Source organism: Echiichthys vipera (assembly GCF_963691815.1).
Source record: "Echiichthys vipera genome assembly, chromosome: 1".
NCBI classification, from domain to species: domain Eukaryota; kingdom Metazoa; phylum Chordata; class Actinopteri; order Perciformes; family Trachinidae; genus Echiichthys; species Echiichthys vipera.
This window is the reverse complement of record NC_139826.1, coordinates 6171047-6191794: the sequence shown is the minus strand read 5'-3', so window position 1 is coordinate 6191794 and position 20748 is coordinate 6171047. Positions and strand designations below refer to the sequence as shown.

At 42.0% G+C, this 20748-nt stretch overlaps 1 protein-coding gene across 2 annotated transcripts in view; it reads right to left on the bottom strand.

The window, feature by feature from the left end:
- Positions 1 to 9719: 9719 nt before the first annotated feature.
- The window catches only part of tpcn2 (two pore segment channel 2), a 34081-nt gene continuing 23052 nt past the window's right edge, over positions 9720 to 20748 (bottom strand). The window contains exons 13-25 of one of the 2 annotated variants that reach the window (XM_083916846.1): positions 20029 to 20118; positions 19640 to 19759; positions 19469 to 19528; positions 18813 to 18941; positions 18080 to 18129; positions 16057 to 16147; positions 15347 to 15418; positions 14925 to 14998; positions 14712 to 14814; positions 14424 to 14506; positions 14270 to 14351; positions 12935 to 13026; positions 9720 to 12827 (exon numbers count right to left, since the gene is read on the bottom strand). In XM_083916846.1, coding sequence (XP_083772972.1) covers positions 12680 to 12827; positions 12935 to 13026; positions 14270 to 14351; positions 14424 to 14506; positions 14712 to 14814; positions 14925 to 14998; positions 15347 to 15418; positions 16057 to 16147; positions 18080 to 18129; positions 18813 to 18941; positions 19469 to 19528; positions 19640 to 19759; positions 20029 to 20118 — 1194 coding nt within the window. In that variant the 3' untranslated portion in view covers positions 9720 to 12679. The remainder of the gene's footprint in view (positions 12828 to 12934; positions 13027 to 14269; positions 14352 to 14423; positions 14507 to 14711; positions 14815 to 14924; positions 14999 to 15346; positions 15419 to 16056; positions 16148 to 18079; positions 18130 to 18812; positions 18942 to 19468; positions 19529 to 19639; positions 19760 to 20028; positions 20119 to 20748) is intronic. The other variant, XM_083916847.1, reaches the window with a different exon arrangement.

The window sequence follows — 20748 nt, the reverse complement described above, 5'->3', positions numbered from 1 at the left end:
GTCTGGAGTGGAACGCAGCTCAGTACAGCAGCATTTACCAATCTCTCGTGGCTCATGCTGATATCTGGAGTGGTACGCAGCTCAGTACAGCAGCATATACCGATCTCTCGTGGCTCATGCTGATGTCTGGAGTGGTACTCAGCTCAGAACAGCAGCATATACCGATCTCTCGTGGCTCATGCTGATGTCTGGAGTGGTACGCAGCTCAGTACAGCAGCATATACCGATCTCTCGTGGCTCATGCTGATGTCTGAGTGGTATACTGCTTGTGTTCCATCAGCACATACTGTTTCCTAATGGCACGTGACGCTGGTAGGCCAGTGACAACCATGATAAAGTAATTTCATACATCCTTGCCAATGTACCCAAAGGTAATATTAGAGCTAGCCTTAGCCACATAGCTATTGTTAGCCTAGCCATCGTGTCCAGGCTTACTAATCCATAACAGAATTATGAATCTAACAACATGAGAGCAAACTAAACTGTTAACCTAAATCTCACTTGTATTCATTTTGGCATGTTTTATAGCAGACACGATCAGACATTACATCATTTTAAACTCCACGTTGCGGTAGATTAACTAGGCATACATATAAATCATTATTCACCATGAATAGGCTACTTTAAATGAGTAAGCGCTTGCTGTCATTGGGACATATGACCTTTTCTACCTGCAAAGATATGATAGACGTTGAAGATGTCCACTGTACCACTAGTGGCATACCATCAGCATCTCTTCGATCTCAGAGCTACTGCATTATTAACCTGTGGAAGAAGAAGTTAAGGAGGCATCCAAAGGGCGCATACAGACATCAGGGCTGCTGTCAATGCCTGTGATCATGCATGTGCATGTGCAGTCATGCTTTACTAAAGCCCACCTCTCTCAACCGGGCCTTGGCCAGGAAGTGTACCGTGCTTAGACACAGAAATGTTGTACTCACAGTGCTCAAACAAACAAGACTTTATCTGTGACTCGTGCTGGGGCACGGTATGAATGGTAAGTGTGCGTCGACTTTTTATGTTTGTCAGACTGTATCTAAACTGCCTTTGGGAAGCTTTCTTTGGTACAAGGCCTGGGTTATTTGGTTACATGAGGTTTGCTCATATTGGATGTTCTGTTTGTTGTTGGGTTCCTGTGGATTGCCAGTTAATTGTGAATTGAAGGTGGTGTGATGGTAAAGTTCTTTTTCTTCTCTTTATTTCTGCAGCATTTCCCAGCTTATTCTTCTGTCAGTGTCGTCATTTTAAGTGATATCTTTGGTGTTGATCTGGAGAGGACTGTCTCACAGGGCTTTCAGCTTCACTGGGGGGGCGTGACATGTGGATGATTCAAGCTAATCCCCGCTGGGCAGACTGTGATCAACTATTCGAAGTCACTGGTGCAGAGAGAAAGAATATTGGGTTCATTTGAACACATGATCAATGCCAGATGCAAAGGCAATGATTTCTACCTTAGCCCTGCCAGAAGCAAAGGCTACTTGTTCTACCTTTGCCCTGCCAGACGCAAAGGCTACTTTTATACCTTAGCCCTGCCAGACGCAAAGGCTACTTTTATACCTTAGCCCTGCCAGACGCAAAGGCTACTTTTATACCTTAGCCCTGCCAGACGCAAAGGCTACTTGTTCTACCTTAGCCCTGCCAGAGACCAAGGCTACTTTTATACCTTAGCCCTGCAAGACGCAAAGACTACTTTTATACCTAGGCCCTGCCAGACGCAAAGGCTACGTGTTCTACCTTAGCCCCGCCAGACGCAAAGGCTACTTGTTCTACCATAGCCCTGCCAGACGCAAAGGCTACTTGTTCTACCTAAGCCCCGCCAGACGCAAAGGCTGCTTGTTCTACGTTAGCCCCGCCAGACGCAAAGGCTACTTGTTTTACCTTAGCCCCGCCAGACGCAAAGGCTACTTGTTTTACCTTAGCCCTGCCAGACGCAAAGGCTACTTGTTCTACCTTAGCCCTGCCAGACGCAAAGGCTACTTGTTCCACCTTAGCCCCGCCAGACGCAAAGGCTACTTGTTCTACCTTAGCCCTGCCAGACGCAAAGGCTACATGCATGGGGTGTCGACAGCCCTGCAAGACGCAAGGGCTTCCTGGGGCCTTCTGGGGCATTGCCGGGTGCCGACCCTCAGAATGAAAGAAGGTTGATCGATCCAATGTGCAAGAATTAGGAGATGCTACAAAATGGCCCCAGTGCAAGACGCTAACTAGGGTGATCACAACCTTGCCATACACTAAGGTAACCATGGGAATCACCGGTCCTGCTGTGATTTGGAAGTGATAAAGGGCATGTGTGGACTTCGATGTTTCAAGGAGGATGGACAGCCCATTCATCGCAGTCAATCCGAGTTGCTATCATCAGACCACCTCGGCCTCTTCGCAGCAGGCTCCTCCCCGTCGCTCTCTTCCTCGTCACTGTCTTCCCCGCCGCTTTCTTCCTCGTCACTTTCTTCCCCGTCGCTTTCTTCCCTGCAACTTCCTGTGAAGCAGTTAGGAACCACCTGATCTTCAGAAGAATCTTCTGGGAAGTTTGACGAAATGTGCTCAACATCCAGTTCAGGGACGTGAAGTCCAACGACATCTATCTCAGAATCCTCATCAAAGAGCCCGTTATTATAGTGGTCAAGAATAGCGTCAACAAATCCAACAAACATAGAATTATCAAAAGGGTCAGGATCAGGGTCAGCAGGAGCAGCAGTAGGGTCAGCAGAAGGGTCAGCAGGAGGGAAAGCCGGAGCAGCAGGAGGGTCAGCAGGGGCAGCAGGAGGGAAAGCCGGAGCAGCAGGAGGGGCAGCAGGGGCAGCAGGAGGGGGAGGGTAAGCATGAGGGTATGTATAAGGAGCATTAGGATATGCAAAGGGAGCATATGGATAAGCATAAGGAGCATAGGGAACAGGGTAGGAAACAGGGTTGGGAACAGGGTAGGAAAAAGGGTAGGGAACAGGGTAGGAAACAGGGTAGGGAACAGGGTAGGAAAAAGGGTAGGGAACTGGGTAGGAAACAGGGTAGGGAACAGGGTAAGGAACAGGGTAGGAAACAGGGTAGGGAACACGGTAGGAAAGAGGAAAAGGAACAGCAGGACCTTGTTGTTGTTCCTCAGCGCCAAAGTGCGGTGGTGGGAACTGCTGCTCACCTTCAGCATTACCTCCATGAGGCTCTGCCTCTTGAAGCCCGTCCACATCATCCATCCCAATGACGTCCTCGTAATCAGGCAGGACTGGGTCATTGGGACGTCTCTCAGCATCAGGGCGTTCAGTTCTCAAAGGCCAAAAGGAACCACCTGAGGAAGAAGCATTTATTAAAATAAGTCACCTTCCTCACTTCCTTAAAACAGAGTTAATCAGGAGGCTTAAAGACCTCATCAATCCTTTGACCAGATGCATTACAAGCACTTTGTAGAAAAGCCACCAACTGGCCCCTCTAAAAGTAATATCACATATTGTGCAGGTCTGCTGCTGTTTCTTCAAACATTATGACAGAATGAGTGATGTGCTCGATGTATACACTCTCATGTAATCATGGTTTATCTACAAGTTTTAGGAGAATAAAACTATTTGTTTTCATCTGGTTCAAAGAGCAACTGTATTTATTAGGCCATTAAATGAGAGAAAATAATGAAAATGTTATTTCTATGTAAGACCGCAGCCATGGTTCAAAATGATTTAATAGGAAAAGGGAGGTAACGCACACCTCTGCAGCTTTATTTTGGACCTGGGTTCAGAAAAGGATACTCACAGACTCTGGATGACGTATTCTGATCAGTATGGCAGCTTATGAAAAATGATGCACGACAATTCTTACAATATCTTACAAAATATTACATTTTATTCAAGGCAGTGAAACGTTGACCTGCACGTGACCGTGACTAATCAAGTTTATGCAAAACAAGGTGACGGTTAAGTTAAGGCACCAAAATGACTTGAATGGTGTGGTTTGGTTTAATACTTCCAGGACACAGACAGCGTTCCCCCGGGTCAAAGTCCTGTGTTCTTGGACCCACCCAACACCACGACCATCCTCCCAAAGATGATTCTTGAGCTCTTGTACTACATCAACAGACTTAAATCACAAAGTACTGTGATCAAACATCTTATTCTGCTGTGGAACAGGATTTGGGCGTGAATTCCATTATGCCATTGCTCTGTTTATCAGTGAACGTTGAAGTGATGAGATCTTTTGATTTTAATTTAGTAAAGCAACCTCCAGCAGTGTGCCTCGTTGAATAAGATATAATGATATCTAAATGGTATAATTCAGTGAGTTTTAACAGGATGCTGCCTCCAACAGTCCCCATAGTTTGTGAACAACACTGAGATGAAAAACACTGGAAGTTTGGTGTGCAAAGACATGCACAACTACATAACGCAGGTGCCTTCATCACTAGATCACACGCAGTTAACAACAGGGCTTCTTCCAAATAACTACACACACATGTGAGACAGTGGACTGGACCTGCATTTCATCTCTGCTCTTCCTAATGAAATACACCATGAAGTAGCAAAGCATTGATCAATGTTCTGGCAGCAGACATGAATAATTCTCTCTGGTACATGTGAAACACGCTGTGAGTGATGAATGAGGAGCCCAATAAGTGTCACACACTGGAGTTCACTTCCTCCCCTTCATTCAGGCTCAGAGCAGAATCTGTTGGTGCTTTCTGAGGAGGATCCATGAGGAAAACATGTGGAACAAGTGTCCACACACAGGAACGCGCCCTGCTTGGTTTACACCTGCGCGTCCTGACGCAGTGACGCAGGCGGCTCACAGTTCCATCGTCTCCATGGCGCACGACACAAACTTCTTTTGGGGCATTATTTGAAATATGGCCCGTTCGCCATCTTTTTCCTCATTTTTGGACGACATATTTGTAAAAAGTGATGCCCTCAAACCAAAATAAGAGTGTTTTCAAATCACTATACAATTGTTGACACGTTCCTCAGCTGTCCCGCCACACTCACGTTCATACCATATCATTATTATTATATAAGCAAAAAACATCAAGTAACACCAAAATATGTGTTTTATCAGGCCGACTAAAGCTCTCTTTATCTTTATATTCAACAATTTACCATCATTATTTACCACGTTATTTACGTACACATTGTCCTGAAACTCCCTTTAACGATTGACATAATAATATAATATAATATAATATAATATAATATAATATAATACGTGATAATATAAAGTATGGTGGCTTACCTCCAGAGGAAACGCTCCACCGTCGGGGCAGCGGCTCCTCCTCCACAGCGGATCCAGTAGAAGTCATTTCTCCAGCAGCTTGAGAGCTTTTCCAACAGTTTGTTGTCGTTTCCAGGCGATCGCCAAGATTTCGATATTTTCACAGGTCAACTCGTGTCAAGTCCAAGTGTGAAAGAGACTTTGGACAGGTGTGCAGCCTTTACATCACCTCGGTAAAACGTCACCGTGCTGTCTCCATGACTGACGCAGGTGCGCGCGTGAGCGAGGTTCTATACAGTGAAGAGTTGGGCCTTTACTTTGTTACACTTTAGTGTGTGTTTACATAAATAAGTGTATAATGATCTATGGTGATGAACACACACACAGCCAGGCCACTACTCCATCTTTTCTTGTCCTTTTTTTCTTTTAGTAGTTTTTTATTTTTATTTTATTTATTTAGAATTTATTTAACCAGGAAAAAAAACCTCATTGAGATTAAAACTCTCCTTTACACGTGTGTCCTGGACCAAGACAGCAGCAGCACATTACACAAAGTTTCAGACATAAAAACATAAAAAACTATTTAAAATCACATCATGATTAAACCAAAAACATGGTTTCCTCGATCCCAGAGGGTAAAGAGCTCAGTCAAAGCATCTCCAACCTGAGAGAACTTCCTCCAAATCCTTCCATCTACTTTTAAAAAGCTTTAAAGAGACCAGCTCCCCTGGACCCAAGTCAGTCCAGGCTGCAGGAGCAGCATCCTGAAAAGAAGCTCTTTGCCCTTTTCAAGTCTGACGTTGGGGACCTGACAGCAAGAGTCCCTCTTGTGACTTTGTCACAGAGCGGAGACTGTAGCTTCCAGCCTTTTTCAGAAGTATTAAATCACATAGAAATGAAAGAAGTAAGTGAAGAACTGTCTTATGAATAAGGAAATGCTTTTGTACTAGCATGTTTTGGAAACTGACCAAGGTACTTCAACCAAAACCTTTATTTTGTCAAAAAATTAGAGAACACTGGTTGGTATAGACACAGCAGATATTCTGTCAAATTATGAACAATAAGTCTGCCCTTCCAAAGACTGTGTAAAAGTCACATAGCTGATGAGCCTTCTCAAATATTTATTCTAGGCAATATCACATCTCATGATATTAAAGCACACGTGTTCTAGTAGAAACCCAAAATACAAGTATGAACCCGAATGAGCACAATATGGGCCCTTTAAATAGAAGAGCCGCATTTAAACCTTCACCCTGATAAAGTGTCTTAAAGCATGACACTGTGTCTCGAGTTCAAGCATTTAAAGGCTGAATACATTACAACAGGCAGCCCAATAGAAGTTTCTCCAAATCTCTCCAGAATTGCAGCCTTCCTTTGCCTCATTATGGAGGACAGGTGCTTGTATAGAAACATGTTCAAACCAAGCGTTCGGTTAAAAAGAAATGTAATTATATAAATTATAATACATCAAATTGGTTGATACAAGAGGGCTCTGGAAAAAGCTTGTAAGCGGACCTCGGGTTGGGATTGTTTGGATTGAAACTGTATTTGAAAGGGCAACAATGAATGTTTCTTTCATGCTTACTTCAGTACAGTGGGAAACATACTCCTTTTGTCATTTCACCATACTGTTTTAAAAAAAAGTGATCCCAGGTTTTGGACATCGAGACACACAAGGCTCTACCACACAGGCACCAAACTGAAGAACATGACACACTTTGTTAAATCTACTTGACTTTGGCTCTGACGTGTTTGCTTAATGAGTATCATATTTTCTTCCTTAGCACAAATCTGTCCGTACTGTACAGTCAGCATGAAAGCACTGTTTGTGTCAGCTTTAGCTCCCCTCCACATTTGTTCCCAGATCGTTTGGAAACCAGTGCTCTGTTAGATAATCATACATTCTTGGATCTAAACTCATATGTAGTTTTCCCAATATTTGGATTCTTAATGACTTTTTTGTCATGATTCCATCAGGGCCGCCCTCCTCCCCTTTTTAGTCTCTGTGTTTTTGTCTTCCTCTGTCGGTGTTGTCCTGTACGTGCTCTCCTCTTTGTTTTCCGGGCAGGTTGATCCAGGTGTTTCTTGTTGGCACTAATCACCTGCCTCCCTGTATATTAAGCCGGTCCTGAGTCTCATTGGGGGCGGATCGCTATTGCAGTAACTCCAGATGTCTCAGTAGCAGGAGCGGTAAACGTGTAGCAGGGCTGGCTTCATCCTTGTGTCGATGTTTTTCCTCTCACTCATCTGTGGACCTATTTGTGACTGTTCCTCGTGTTTTTTCCCGTTTCCCTGTCGACCTGTGACTGTTCCTGGTGTTTTGTTGCTCCAGTTGCCCGTCTCCCTGTCGACCTGTGACTGTTCCTTGTGTTTTTTGCCCGTTTCCCTGTCGACCTGTGACTGTTCCTAGTGTTTTGTTGCTCCAGTTGCCCGTCTCCCTGTCGACCTGTGACTGTTCCTTGTGTTTTTTGCCCGTTTCCCTGTCGACCTGTGACTGTTCCTAATGTTTTGTTGCTCCAGTTGCCCGTCTCCCTGTGACTGTTCCTTGTGTTTTTTGCCTGTTTCCCTGTCGACCTGTGACTGTTCCTAATGTTTTGTTGCTCCAGTTGCCCGTCTCCCTGTCGACCTGTGACTGTTCCTAGTGTTTTGTTCCAGTTGCCCGTCGACCTGTGACTGTTCCTAGTGTTTTGTTGCCTGTCTCCCTGTCGACCTTTGACTGTTCCTAGAGTTTTGTTGCTCTAGTTGCCCGTCTCCCTGTTGACCTGTGACTGTTCCTAGAGTTTTGTTGCCCTAGTTGCCCGTCTCCGTGTCGACCTGGATTGTTCCTTGTGTTTAACCGTTTCCCTGTCGACCTGTGACTGTTCCCAGTGTTTTGTTGCTCCAGTTGCCTGTCTCCCTCCTGTGCTCGTTCCCCGATACCAGTTTTTCCCAGTCCTTCCCGTGTTTTCCCTTTGTTTTCTGTGCACCCTTTGGGTCATGTAAGTTCATTAAATCTGTTGAAACTGACTTGAGTTCCGTGTCTGCATTTGGGTCCAATCCTCTGTGTTTTCCCCGTCAGCATCCCTGACATTATTCTTAAGTGATGCTGAGTGGCTTTCAGTCAGTAGATATCGCTCCATCTGCAAGGTAGCTGCTCTGCATGACCTTTGACCTCGCTATGGCTATATACACACAACACCCTCCATGTGATGTGACGCAATTGAATGGCTAAAATATCATTCAACATAATTCCTTGGTGACATAGTGGATGAAAATTTAGCATGAAAGCGGCATATTGAATATGTGTGCAAGAGGACTATGACGTAAATTGGCATTTTAAGTAGAGAGAAAATTGTGAGTGATTAGTTTTGCTTAAGGATGTGATTCATCTGCTCCTCTCTTCAGAAATCAAAAACTTTTATAATTTTCTAATGTGAACATATTAACATATCAGACCTGTGTGTTTATGTATGTACTATATATTATGTAGGCTACGACCCAAGACTTGTCCAGCACTTTTTTAAAGCTGTCAACAGAAATTCACTCATGCAATACAAGACATTTGCAGGACTTTCATCTCCCAATTTGTCGGACATCTCTTAGCCAGTATACATGTAAATACAGAGGACCATCTCTTTGGAACAATCTACTAGCATCACTACAATCAACATGACGCATAGACAACCATTCACACCTACAGGCTATTTAGAGTGACCAATTACACCTGCATGTCCTTGAACAGTGGAAGGAAGCTGGAGAACCGGAGAAAACTGACGCAGACACGGGGAACGTGCAAATGTGCAAACTTTCAGACATTCGATAGAAAAGATAAGAATCTTTGAGGCCAGGGCCCATATTCTCCAAATATCTGATTTTCAAACTAGAGGGACTCCATCCCTAAGAGTGTCCTCTCTCATGTCTGGCAGCTCTGTAACAATTATCAGGTATCCATATAAGAAGCTTTGTTATTATCAGAATGATAGTGAGAGATGTCACATAATCCGAGATTGGACTCAAGAACTTTTACTTCTATCACAAAAAAGGAAAAACGTTATTAAAGGAACATTTGGGTTGGGGGGAACTGCAAATGACAAAATAAATGTGGCACTCAGATTGGCGTTAAAGTTTTCTTAAATGTTCAGACAACTATGAGGCCGATTGCAGCCATTGAAGCATTGTTTGTGATTGCTCTGTGTGAGTGACTCAGGAGGAACTGCTTTTAGGCGCTAAAACACTTTGTGAAATAAAAGCGCATTGACCAAAGATGTAGGATTTCTAAAGTAAGGACAGACACGTCCCCTTTTCTTAAGAATGATCCCTAAATCCTGAAGTTAGGTTTTACTTTTAACCTTAAGATGTTTGATTGAATACGGGCCCAGGTGAGAGAAAGAGCAGTTCATTGGCACCAACTGTGAACTGGTGTGTGTAATGTGTCAGACAGAATGAATGCCCGCACATAATAGCCAACTGGTCAATTAAAACTGAAAAGTTAATATCCCTAAGTTAAGTGTTCACAAATTAAGGCTGAATTTTTACAAAATATTTATTTAAAATCTGTTGGGAGAAGTTTTTATACACGGTTATAACAGGTCACAAAATGAAGAATGAATAACAAGCTGTATCTCAAGTTAATTCAAATATCGGAATAGTGCATTACAACGTCCCTATACATCCAATGTATAGGCATTTCAATAAAATATTTAATTTCTACAAATACTACATTCTAACTGTATGAAGGCTCTGAATACACTGGCTTTATGAGAGAAACCACTCTGCAAAAACTGTTCATATTTACGGAGCTTTTGAAACTCCATCCAGTCTCACCAGCACCACACATAGTCCCAGAATATATGCCCCTGTCACACCCTAAATGTTCTGGAAATGTGACATATTGGTGTCCCAGGTATGGATATAAAACACATTAAAAGATACACAACCCTGCATGTTCTCAGTCGATAAAATATAGATATGTTCAAAAACACTTAAGTATGAAACACTGCATTCAGTTCCACCATGGAGCTTGTTTTTTTTTGCTTCTAACATTAAGCAGGTGTGTGTGTGTGTGTGTGTGTGTGTGTGTGTGTGTGTGTGTGTGTGTGTGTGTGTGTGTGTGTGTGTGTGTGTGTGTGTACGCACGCACGCACGCTGCAGTCACATGAATGGAAATAAAAACCTGGCACATGTATGTGCTGATCGTGTTTCATAACGTTAGTGTTCCCAGCTAAAGCTGTTTCCTGGTTCCTGGTGATTGTTTTTCTTGCAGAGTGAGAAACAATCTCAACAAACATCCTCCCCAGAAACTCCCTCAGACTGCGTTACACAAGTGTGGAGCAAAAAAGTCCCACGGAAAAGACTTGACTTGGCCGATGTTGACCCGAGGTGTTTGTTTGATGTCTTTCACTGCTGGTGATGGGGTGCATAATTCAGGGTACTCTTACCATTTTTACTAATACTTTTATTACTATTTCCTTGCTGTGATTCCTGTGGTTGCATGATCCCACAGTGAGCCTTGGACTACACACATCCAAGTTATCAGAACAGGTCAGGATAGATTCTAAAACGTGCAAATAGAAACTAGTCACTCACAGACTCTCCCACTTTTCCCAAGAATCCTGTACAGAACAAGAGGCTTGTTTTCCCCTCGATTAATGTGAACACAGCTTTGCACTTTCACACCATCACAGTCTCAGCAGCTGAGCCCTGAGGAAGGTGGCAGCAGCAGAGGAGGGGACGGCTGCTGCCCTCATGTATGTGCACAACACTTAAAATGTTCTCTCACTGCTGTCAACTCAAATGTGTTCCACATTGCACACATTTTGTAGGTTCCCTGTGTGAAAAGGGCTGAAGTCACTGGGAGCATGCTGTGTTTTTTTTTAAAAGTCGGTGAAGCCACTTTACTTCTGAGTTTCCACTTTTCTTTTTTATGTTTTTTACTGCTGGGATAACAGCATCTGCTGACGGATAAAGTCTGCTTATTTTTTGTAAACAAGCACCGTAAAAATGACTCTAATTTACATCAGGAGAACATTTACCTACATATATACATACATGCATTCTTTGCTAAGTCATATACCAGATTGTGATGAGACAATATATCCTTCTGGGATTTATACGGTAGTCAACTGCACTGCAAAACCTCACATTTCAAACAATAATCCTAACTTTTAGTGGTTTAAGTGATAAGTGAGAGAAGGTGCACTGGAGGCTCTCAACGGCGGTTCTAATGAGGGCAGTTCAGTATATTAAGCCTGGACTCTCCTCTGACCCTCCCCTGAATGTGGCAAATTATTCAACATGATCTCATGACGGTATATAAAATGCATGCAACTTTGTTATTTTGTGTCAGGTTAACACTTTTTAAGACACAAAATGACATCTTTTCTTCCTACATTTTTCACCTCACTTTTATCCTGAGAGAGGGGAAATTGTAATTATGTATGAGCAGTGACAAGTAAAATGAGCATTCTGCTGTTTAAAGCTATGGGGGTGGTGGTGCTTAATATATATGAAGAGCTCTTTTCCAAAACGAGATAAAAGCCAAATTTAAAAAAAATGAGTTTAAGCCACTTTGCTGTTTACAGAACCTTTTCACTGCTTCATCAATGTTTCATGCCAAATCGCTATGTTTCCTTGTTTAAAATGGTCCGCAAGATGCAGTCCCTTTCCAAACAAGCGCCAAACCTATTTTTAGCCTAAATGCGATACGTCCTCTCGACCAATCAGAATTCAGTGAGCGTTTTATGCGATCCAACATTGCGGCCCTCTGAAGCGGGAGAGTTTTTTGTTTTGTCCGTCCGTTCAACATGTTCAGACTGAGCCATAAAACCATTTTGACAAGATACATTGAATATTAACCAAATGTGTGGGTCTAGGTAAAAAAATGTCATTTTCCTGAAAACCATTAAAATGGATTTATAGCGTTTTGGAAAAGAGCTCCTCATATATAAGGTACCCCTAAAAAATCGCATGTGTGAACTCAGCTATTTTCCATCTAGTGGAACTGGGCTTATAGACGTTGGTGCTACAACTTAGCAAACACAAAATAAAATAGCGTATTGTCACGAATATCAGAAGTCCCTGATAATAAAACAACCCCACTTTTTCAGGCGGATTTCCAGGAAAAAAAAACGTCATCTTATATTCGGGACAATACCGTACTTTCTCTATGTGCAGTTTCCTTATTCAAAATCTGCTTTTTGTAGTCAGTTTAAATCATTTCTTGTGCAATCATTGCATAAAATAGATACTGTAAAGTATTTCAGTATGGAATTGGCACACAACTTTTGGTTCTTTAGCTCCACCCACTCATGTTCAACTCAACCAATGACATGACGTGTGCCCCCAGAGAGCCTCTGCCTTCTCACATCTGTGCACAACTGCAACTGCAGCTCACAGTGTTTCATTAATATTATGACAGTTAATAAGAACATGTGCTGCCTACTTGTTTCAGTAGTAAATAAATACAAACAATAGTAGTAGAATGTTAATATTGACCTCTCAGTGCGTCTACCACATAATAAACTCATTTAGTAGCAGTCACTTGACCCGTTACTGCATGTAGGTGCTGTTGCTCTGTGTGTGTGTGTTCGTGTCCCCAGTGTAGGTGTAAGTGTGGGTGTTTGTGTAGTTGACATAGTAACTCCTCTTCAGTTGGCTCCTGGATCTGCTCTCTGCAGAGAAAGAGGGACAGGTCATGGAGGAAAGAGGAATGAGTGGACAGAGAGTTAGCTATGACATCAGATTTTTTAGTTATCTGACTTTCAACACACCAACCTACCTGAACATGAGCTGAACGGACGTTTCATATCTGATCCTCTCCACATCCGTAACAGAGCAGCTGTGACTACGGTCCCACTTATAGATGAAGTTCTGTTAGAAAACAAGAGCATTTATGCAGTAAGAACGTTTCAAATGTAGTTTCTATAAAAAAACAATCAGGCTGGCATTATTTTAGATTTTCACATAAACCAACAATCCTTTTCCGATGTCCACATCAGTAACACAAAAATGGTCTGACCCCGGGTAAGGGAATAATTGGATTATTGAAGTTCCCCACGTATACATGAGAGGGGGGCTGAATGGAAAAATGACGCAGTAACTCTTCCTCCGGCACAGTAGGTGGCTCGCCGGCAACATACAGCTGGACTGAATACGGCTTTTTTTCCAGTTCACCTTTGTCAAAATCACAAGAGGGGGGAAAATGGCCGACCTTTGGACAGAATTACAACAGAAACGTGTTTTCTTGGTAGTAATGTTACTACCATGGTGAAGTCCTCCCTCTGTTTAAAGGTAATGCTATTTTGTTATCATTTTTTCACATTGTTTTTGGCGCTGTTGCTTCCTGGTTTATTTTATTTCTGGGTCAAAAGCCACCGCCGTGGAGTGGGAAGGGGGAGTTATAAGCAATGGCACTTGAACAGACGAGAAACCCGATATGACTCCAGGTAAAGCGTTTACATGCATGAATATTCGGGGAACTGAAGGAGTTCTCTAGGTCTGTTAACCGGGGTATGAGAACTCCATTTTTACCTGGGGTTCGGTGTTTACATGGTGTTTGAGAAACCGGAGTAAGCCCTTAACCCGATTATAATCAGGTTTTTAAACCGCATGTAAACTGTGTCGGGGGTCTGTGCTCTCTAAGTGCCCTTCGAGTTTTAACTTTGTCTGTAGTCAGTCTGTGGGCACAGTCAGATCGCCTAGTAAGTCCCTGCAGAGTGGATTGAAAACAATGCTCAGTTCAAGGGGAACTTGCGAAGAACTGAACACCTGTTCATCACTTTGCTCGGGAAGTTCAAAGAGAAGTCCCCTTAACTTACACTCCCTGAACAGGGCGCAGGGAGTGAGTACAGTTTATGTACACCGTGGAACAGTACACACCTTGAATATAGAAGTAGTACTGCTTCCATGGTTACTTGCAGTTGAATATACAGTACCAGATAAATGTTTGGACACGCTTTCTGACACACTTGAATGGGAAGGCATGTCCAAACTTTTGACTGGTACTGTACCTTGTGCACTGACAGAACAGCCTATAACTGCTGACTGGAGCTATGTCTGAAGTCTTTTTCTGTCATCGTGTTATGAATGAATGTATCCGTCCGAGTGAACTGACCTCTAAGATGAGCGCCACAAACAAGTTGACCCACATGACGGAGGAGGTGAGCCACCAACACACAAAGTAGATCTTGGACCACCTGGGAAAAAATGACACATAAACATCATCCCCAGCATCAGCTGCTGTGCATGTAGAATTAAGTCTTTCTTACTCAGAGGTGTGTCTGCTGTATGCTTCCATGAAGGCCTGCCAGTTATTGACTACCATGACATTATACAGCAAAATGATGGATGCCTGAGATAGAGAGAGAGAGAGAGAGAGAGAGAGAGAGACACACACACACCCACACAGTAAATTACGTGCAAACCATCACTGACAGCAGTAACTCATCATCATCAAATGTCATTCTCTGTACATTATAAGTGAAAGGTCTTGCTAAAATGGAGAGTGAAACATAAATAACTGAAACAATGAAGATGTGACTGTTCTTGTTACTCACACCAAAGTCATCAAAGTTATTTGGCCAGTATTCCAGCTGCTCATAGGTGCCACACTCTATGCTGAAATTAGAGGTGATGTTCTCCATGGTGATATTGGACATTCTGGGACACACACACACACACATTTCTTTGTTTTCAGAAACATATTTTAGTTTTACCGTTTAGCTGTAAAAAGAGAACTAATTCTATCATGTGTATCAGATGACTCATACCTCATCTCTGGAGGAGGTTTAATGGATCCCTCAAACAGCCAGATCCCAAACACAGCAAACACATAGTAGACCACCTGCACGAGTGCGTGAAGAAGACATGTTAGGCTTACTCCACTTGCATTCTGGAACTGTGGTAAGCAGGCTTCTATAAGCAGGAGGACCAAACATACTGTATGTGTGTTTTGTTTTTACAGTATCCAGAGTTTGAAAAAGCCAAAGACGATGATGTCATGCTGCCAATTTAAAAGAAAAACATGGCCACTGATAAAATGGTCTTCACATACACTAGTAGGTAGAGGCCATTAATTAACATTTCAAAAATGTGCCTGTGATGGGACTCAATTGACAGAAAAGTTAATATTGTTTGTCCTATTGTTAAGTGCAGATCAGCTGGTTGATTGAAGTATGCTGACGTCACTCACCAGCAGTATTCCAGCAAAGGCTCGGAGGTTTTTCACCAGGTCCAACAGGGTACTTGCGACCAAAGCCATGAGCTGAACAACAAGATAAAAGATGAATGCATGAAAGAATAGTAAAAAGGAACTTAAGTGTTTGTGATCAGGCTGCAGTGTCTGTAGATGAAGATGTGTGCAGTAAGAGATGATGATAATCTGTGCACCGGTTACAATACTCATACCACATACTGTTTCACATACACATAAGTGCGAATAGGATATCTTTTTACAAGTAAAAGTCCTGAGTTCGAAATGTTACTTAATGAAAAGTACAGAAATATTACCAGGACAACACACTTTAATTATAAACTACTCATTATGCAGAATATTTATAATGTGTTATATTACTGTAGAATATAATAATATTTCATTTTTATCACTGACAAATACATGTAAGAGCATTTTAATTTTAGATACTTTGTCTACTACAGATATGACTGCATCATATTGTATACATATGTCTTTTTTATGTAGAAGCCACTAATTACTACAAGTGTCAAATAAATGTAGCGGACTAAGAGGCACAATATTTGCTTCCAAAATGTGACGGATTAGAAATAAAAGTATCATATAATTGAACTCCAGTAAAGTACATATAATGTACTTAGTTATATTCCACCACTAGTTGTCGGACCGTTTTTTTATCAAAGAAGTTCTTGTCACTGCCTGTGCTGTACCTTGATGTTTGGGATGATGCGCAGGAAGCGGAACACAATCAACATGTTGATCAAACGAACCATCTCCCACAGAGACAGTACACCATGGTCCCTGTAACACACACGCACACACACACGCACGCACGCACGCACGCACGCACGCACGCACGCACGCACACACACACACACACACACACACACACACACACACACACACACACACACACACACACACACACACACACACACACACACACACACACACACACACACACACACACACACACACACACACACACACACACACACACACACACACACACACACACACAGAGACATGTCAACAGTTCTTAAAGAGGCTGTCCTGCAGCTTCAGTATATAGTATGTGTAACAGCATTTTGAGCCTTTCATAAGCAGGCTCAAAGTTTGTATTCATTCCTGAATACAAACAAAAAATGGCAAATGCACATTTAAAGGTCAGAGTGCCGGACATGTCTTTATAAGGAGGCTTTCACATTAGAGATCACAGCTCAGATCAGGATACCCAAAGTCCAGTTTGTTTGATTAGTGTGGACCCTGTATACTGTACAAGCACATAAGTTAATCTTTGTCCACTTGAAAAGGTGTTCTCCAGTAAGATTAATTTGTAGTCAGTGACCATGACAATCCATCCTGTCTAATATGAAAACACTCTAAATGTCCGTAAGTTTGGTTAAATAGTTAAACAGTGTGTCTTTGAATTTATCTTTAAAGATCTCCCCCCTCCAGACATGCATTTAGACCTATACAAATACTCTCTTTTGAGGAATAATGTGTGTAAAAAGTATAATTTCCACATTAAAATCCTTAAAAAGACATCTACTCCTTTCGCCTCATTAAAAATTCTAGAATCTATGATGCAATCTTTGTTCATTTCTAAAGTTTTCCTGCTGAACACAACATGTCTCCTACTTCACTGCGAAGTCCATTCTCCGTGTATACGCATTGGTGGGTTCGAGTTTCTACATCACACTTGTAAAAGTTGAAAATTATACCAGGATGTCACAAATCACGCTCGTAGGTCCATCCCTTAAAGTGGATTTCAATCAGCACGAAGAACCTTTCCACTTTCAGCAGATACATGTGAAAACAGCCTTTTTGTGTCAAACTCTACGCGGACATCATTCTGCACAGTGAAGCATCCAAAACATCATTTTGAGTGAAGGGGAACTTTAAAATCTGAATTATGTTTGATCCGAAGATGTATAATGGCAGTTTGTTTCTAATGCTCATTGTAGAGATAGGGGAAATGAAATGTTCTGTGCTCCAGTGTCAGGGAAAGGTTTACATTTAATATTTGTAGTTTTAGGGACTATTGCTATTTGCCTATGTTCTAAGCTGATTATTTTGGTGTATATTTTCTCTCACATGGATTTTTCTTTGTACATGTGCCCTGTTTTGTCTGTCTGTCCTAGTCAGGTCAAAGGTGAATACTCAGTTTGGCTTTGTTTACTTCCTCTCTACCAATCTGTTAAGATACTTAAGGATACTTCTACCGGTGCTCTACAGAGTGACGAGCTGTCCACAGTCTTATAAAGCCAACATAACTGTGCTTCTCCTGCCCTCACTGGAAGATACCTTCAGAAGCAGCAGTATTCTGAAGGATGTAAGTCACCTCCATTACCATCTGAAGGGTGCTACAGGGCATTAAAGTCTCCCACTTCCAGGCTGAAAACAGCTTCTACACCAGAGCCATCACTGAACTGAGCTCCACAAAACACTGTTGACCCACCTTCACCAACATTCCACACCACAGGGCTAAAACTGGAATCATATTTTCTAAACTGTCAATGACTGAATGTGCAAAATATTAATGTGCAATGATATATTTTCAGGAGAAGCACAGCAGATTTCATTGACAATAAAGGCATTTTATTCTATTCTAAATGTAGAAATTGAGTCCATTTTGATATATTGATGTGACTTAGATGTGAATCATCATTGCAGAATAAACATACATACAAACATTCACCTTAAAATGAGTGGAAGGAAATACAAACCTACCAGTGAGAATTAGGAAGCCTGTAGGTGATGTATATAGTGATCTGTAGAGCCTGATGGAGAAAAAACACACAAGATCAGGGATGGAATTCAAAATGGCTAACTATAGTTACAAATCAAATGTTCATGACACAATTTAATTAATTAAACCTGTAATAACACTTTCTTTGGCCACTGATGCAGCAAAAACAAGTTGAATTACCGGCTCCTTTTAAGTTGCCATGGAGACAGTTGCTTATTTACACATCCAGCAGTTACAGAGCAGCACGATCACTCATGTGGAGTATTGTTTGTCGACCAACAGCCAACATGTGTCTTGTTATGCAAATGTGTTTGCGTCTTTGCTATGATTTTGAGTTTATGCAGACGGTGTTACCATGACATTAGTTAAGAGTTACTCGGCAGATTCAGATTATTAATACATTGATACGAAATATAATTGATTAACTACAGATAAAGCTACCCAGCAGTAAGTAAGTAAAATGATCCTTTACCAGCTGCACAATCAAGTGATGAACACATTAATGCATCAATAATTCCAATCCAGTATTATAATATATATTATTCTGAGAAATTACTTTTGGTACTTACAGCAATTGATACTTAATTGAGTAAGATTTTCAGGACTTTTACTCGAGTATTTTTAAACATTTACTTCAGTGAAATATCAGAGTACTAGTTCTTCTACCACTGCAGATGTATTATATGAAATATGAGAATAATAAGCGGATGGTACCAGGAGCAGGATGGTGAGGAAGCCGTCAAAGATGTTGTTCTTGTAGGACAGGTACCCCTTCCAGCCGAAGGCAAAGATCTTCACGCACATTTCAAACAGGTAATACAGGATGAAGCACAGGTTGATGATCTGACAGTTGGGACAGTGGGAGAGTCAAGTCACTTTATTTATGAAGTAAATTTGAACAAGTTTAACAAAGCTGCAAATGTTTGTTTTACCCCACTAAAACACATTGGATGAAACAAATGACCAACTGATGATTTTACTGTTTTTAGAGACTCCTAATGTGAAATTGTCTCTGTCACTGTATTTGCCGAAATAGACCCTGAGATCATTTTACGCAAGTATTTCCCTTTAACAAAGATCTAGAGAAGAGGTCATGAAAGAAGCACTCCCTTCTTTTACAACATTCGACAACACAATTGGTGTCAATCCTTCATGATATTCATGTCAAAAATGAACACAGTTATATTGGAAATTTAACTTCAATCACTTCATCAGGTTTCGATTTTTTTTTTTTGGTAAAAAAATGTTTGACCTGATGGGTCACCAAAAACATCAGGATTCAATTCACAGTCTGTTTCTGGCTAAGGTATCATTTTGACCTGATGCTGGTGCTAGAGGAGAGGTCGGGGGTCATCTAACAAAACAATCACCTCCATGATGAAGTTGTCTCTCTCTGCTGTGGACTTCTCAGAATTCAACACCAGGACGGTCTGAAACACACAAATAGGGAATAGTGCCGTATGGTGGACAGCTTGATCAGGTGAGGGTGTATGAGTATAGTATAGTATATGAGTGTGTGTGTGTGTGTGTGTGTAACTTACACATATGCTAATGACATTGGCCAAAGCCACCACGTTGCCAAGTATGGTGAGGTAGTAGTGACTGAAGACCACCTGGAATCTCTGCAGGACTGGAGAGTTGTAGTGGGGCAAGGGAGGGTGCTAGAATTAGAGAGAGAGAGAGACACACACACACACACACACACACACACACACACACACACACACACACACACACACACACACACACACACACACACACACACACACACACACACACACACACACACACACACACACACACACACACACACACACAGACACACACACACACACAGACACACACAGTCAGAGACAGCAACAGATGTCAAAGTGAAAAGTAATGTAATGTTGAATCTTGGGTGCAGCAGAGCCTGTGGGCACAGCTGTACCTCCGTAATGCGATCTTTATCCAATTCATCAAATATCGTCCTGAACTGCTCTCGGTCCATGTCGCCCGCATCTGCATACTGCTGCACCTCCTGAAAAAACAAGTCAAGGGGAAAAACCAGGGGATGCATCTTAATGTGTTCTAATGTATGGTCAGATTTATGCTATATTGTTATGCTATACTGTATACACATATATCAGGGATTCCCCCAGAAAAGTTGGTAGGCGCGGGACATCGTCAGACTGATGGCAGCATTAAGGTAGTGCTAAGTGGTTTCTGTGGAATCATGGAAGAAATTGTGAATTTTAGAATACAAAGGGGTATAACACATTCTATAGAGCCCTACTACATATAGGGTGTTTTCACACTGGGTCCCTTTCAGCCCTCTAAACGATCTCAGATCAGTCAGATCGTCAGATCATCAGATCATCAGATCTCTCTCATGTGAAGTAACAATGTGAAAGCGAGAAGTGAGTCTCTTTTCTGTTGGTCTACTTTTGGATCCACTTAAAGAGGACTGAGTTTGGTTTGTTTAAAGAGGACTATATGTGAAAACACCCTTAGGCCCGGTTGGCCACCGGGCTTACAATACACTGGGGAAAAATTCTGATATATATGCACATTCTCATTTTTGCCAATTTTCCCCCAGGGGATAAATCAAGCATCTAATCTATTCTCTCTTCAGCAGCTAAATGTCTTATGTCCACTGCATGGTTCAACT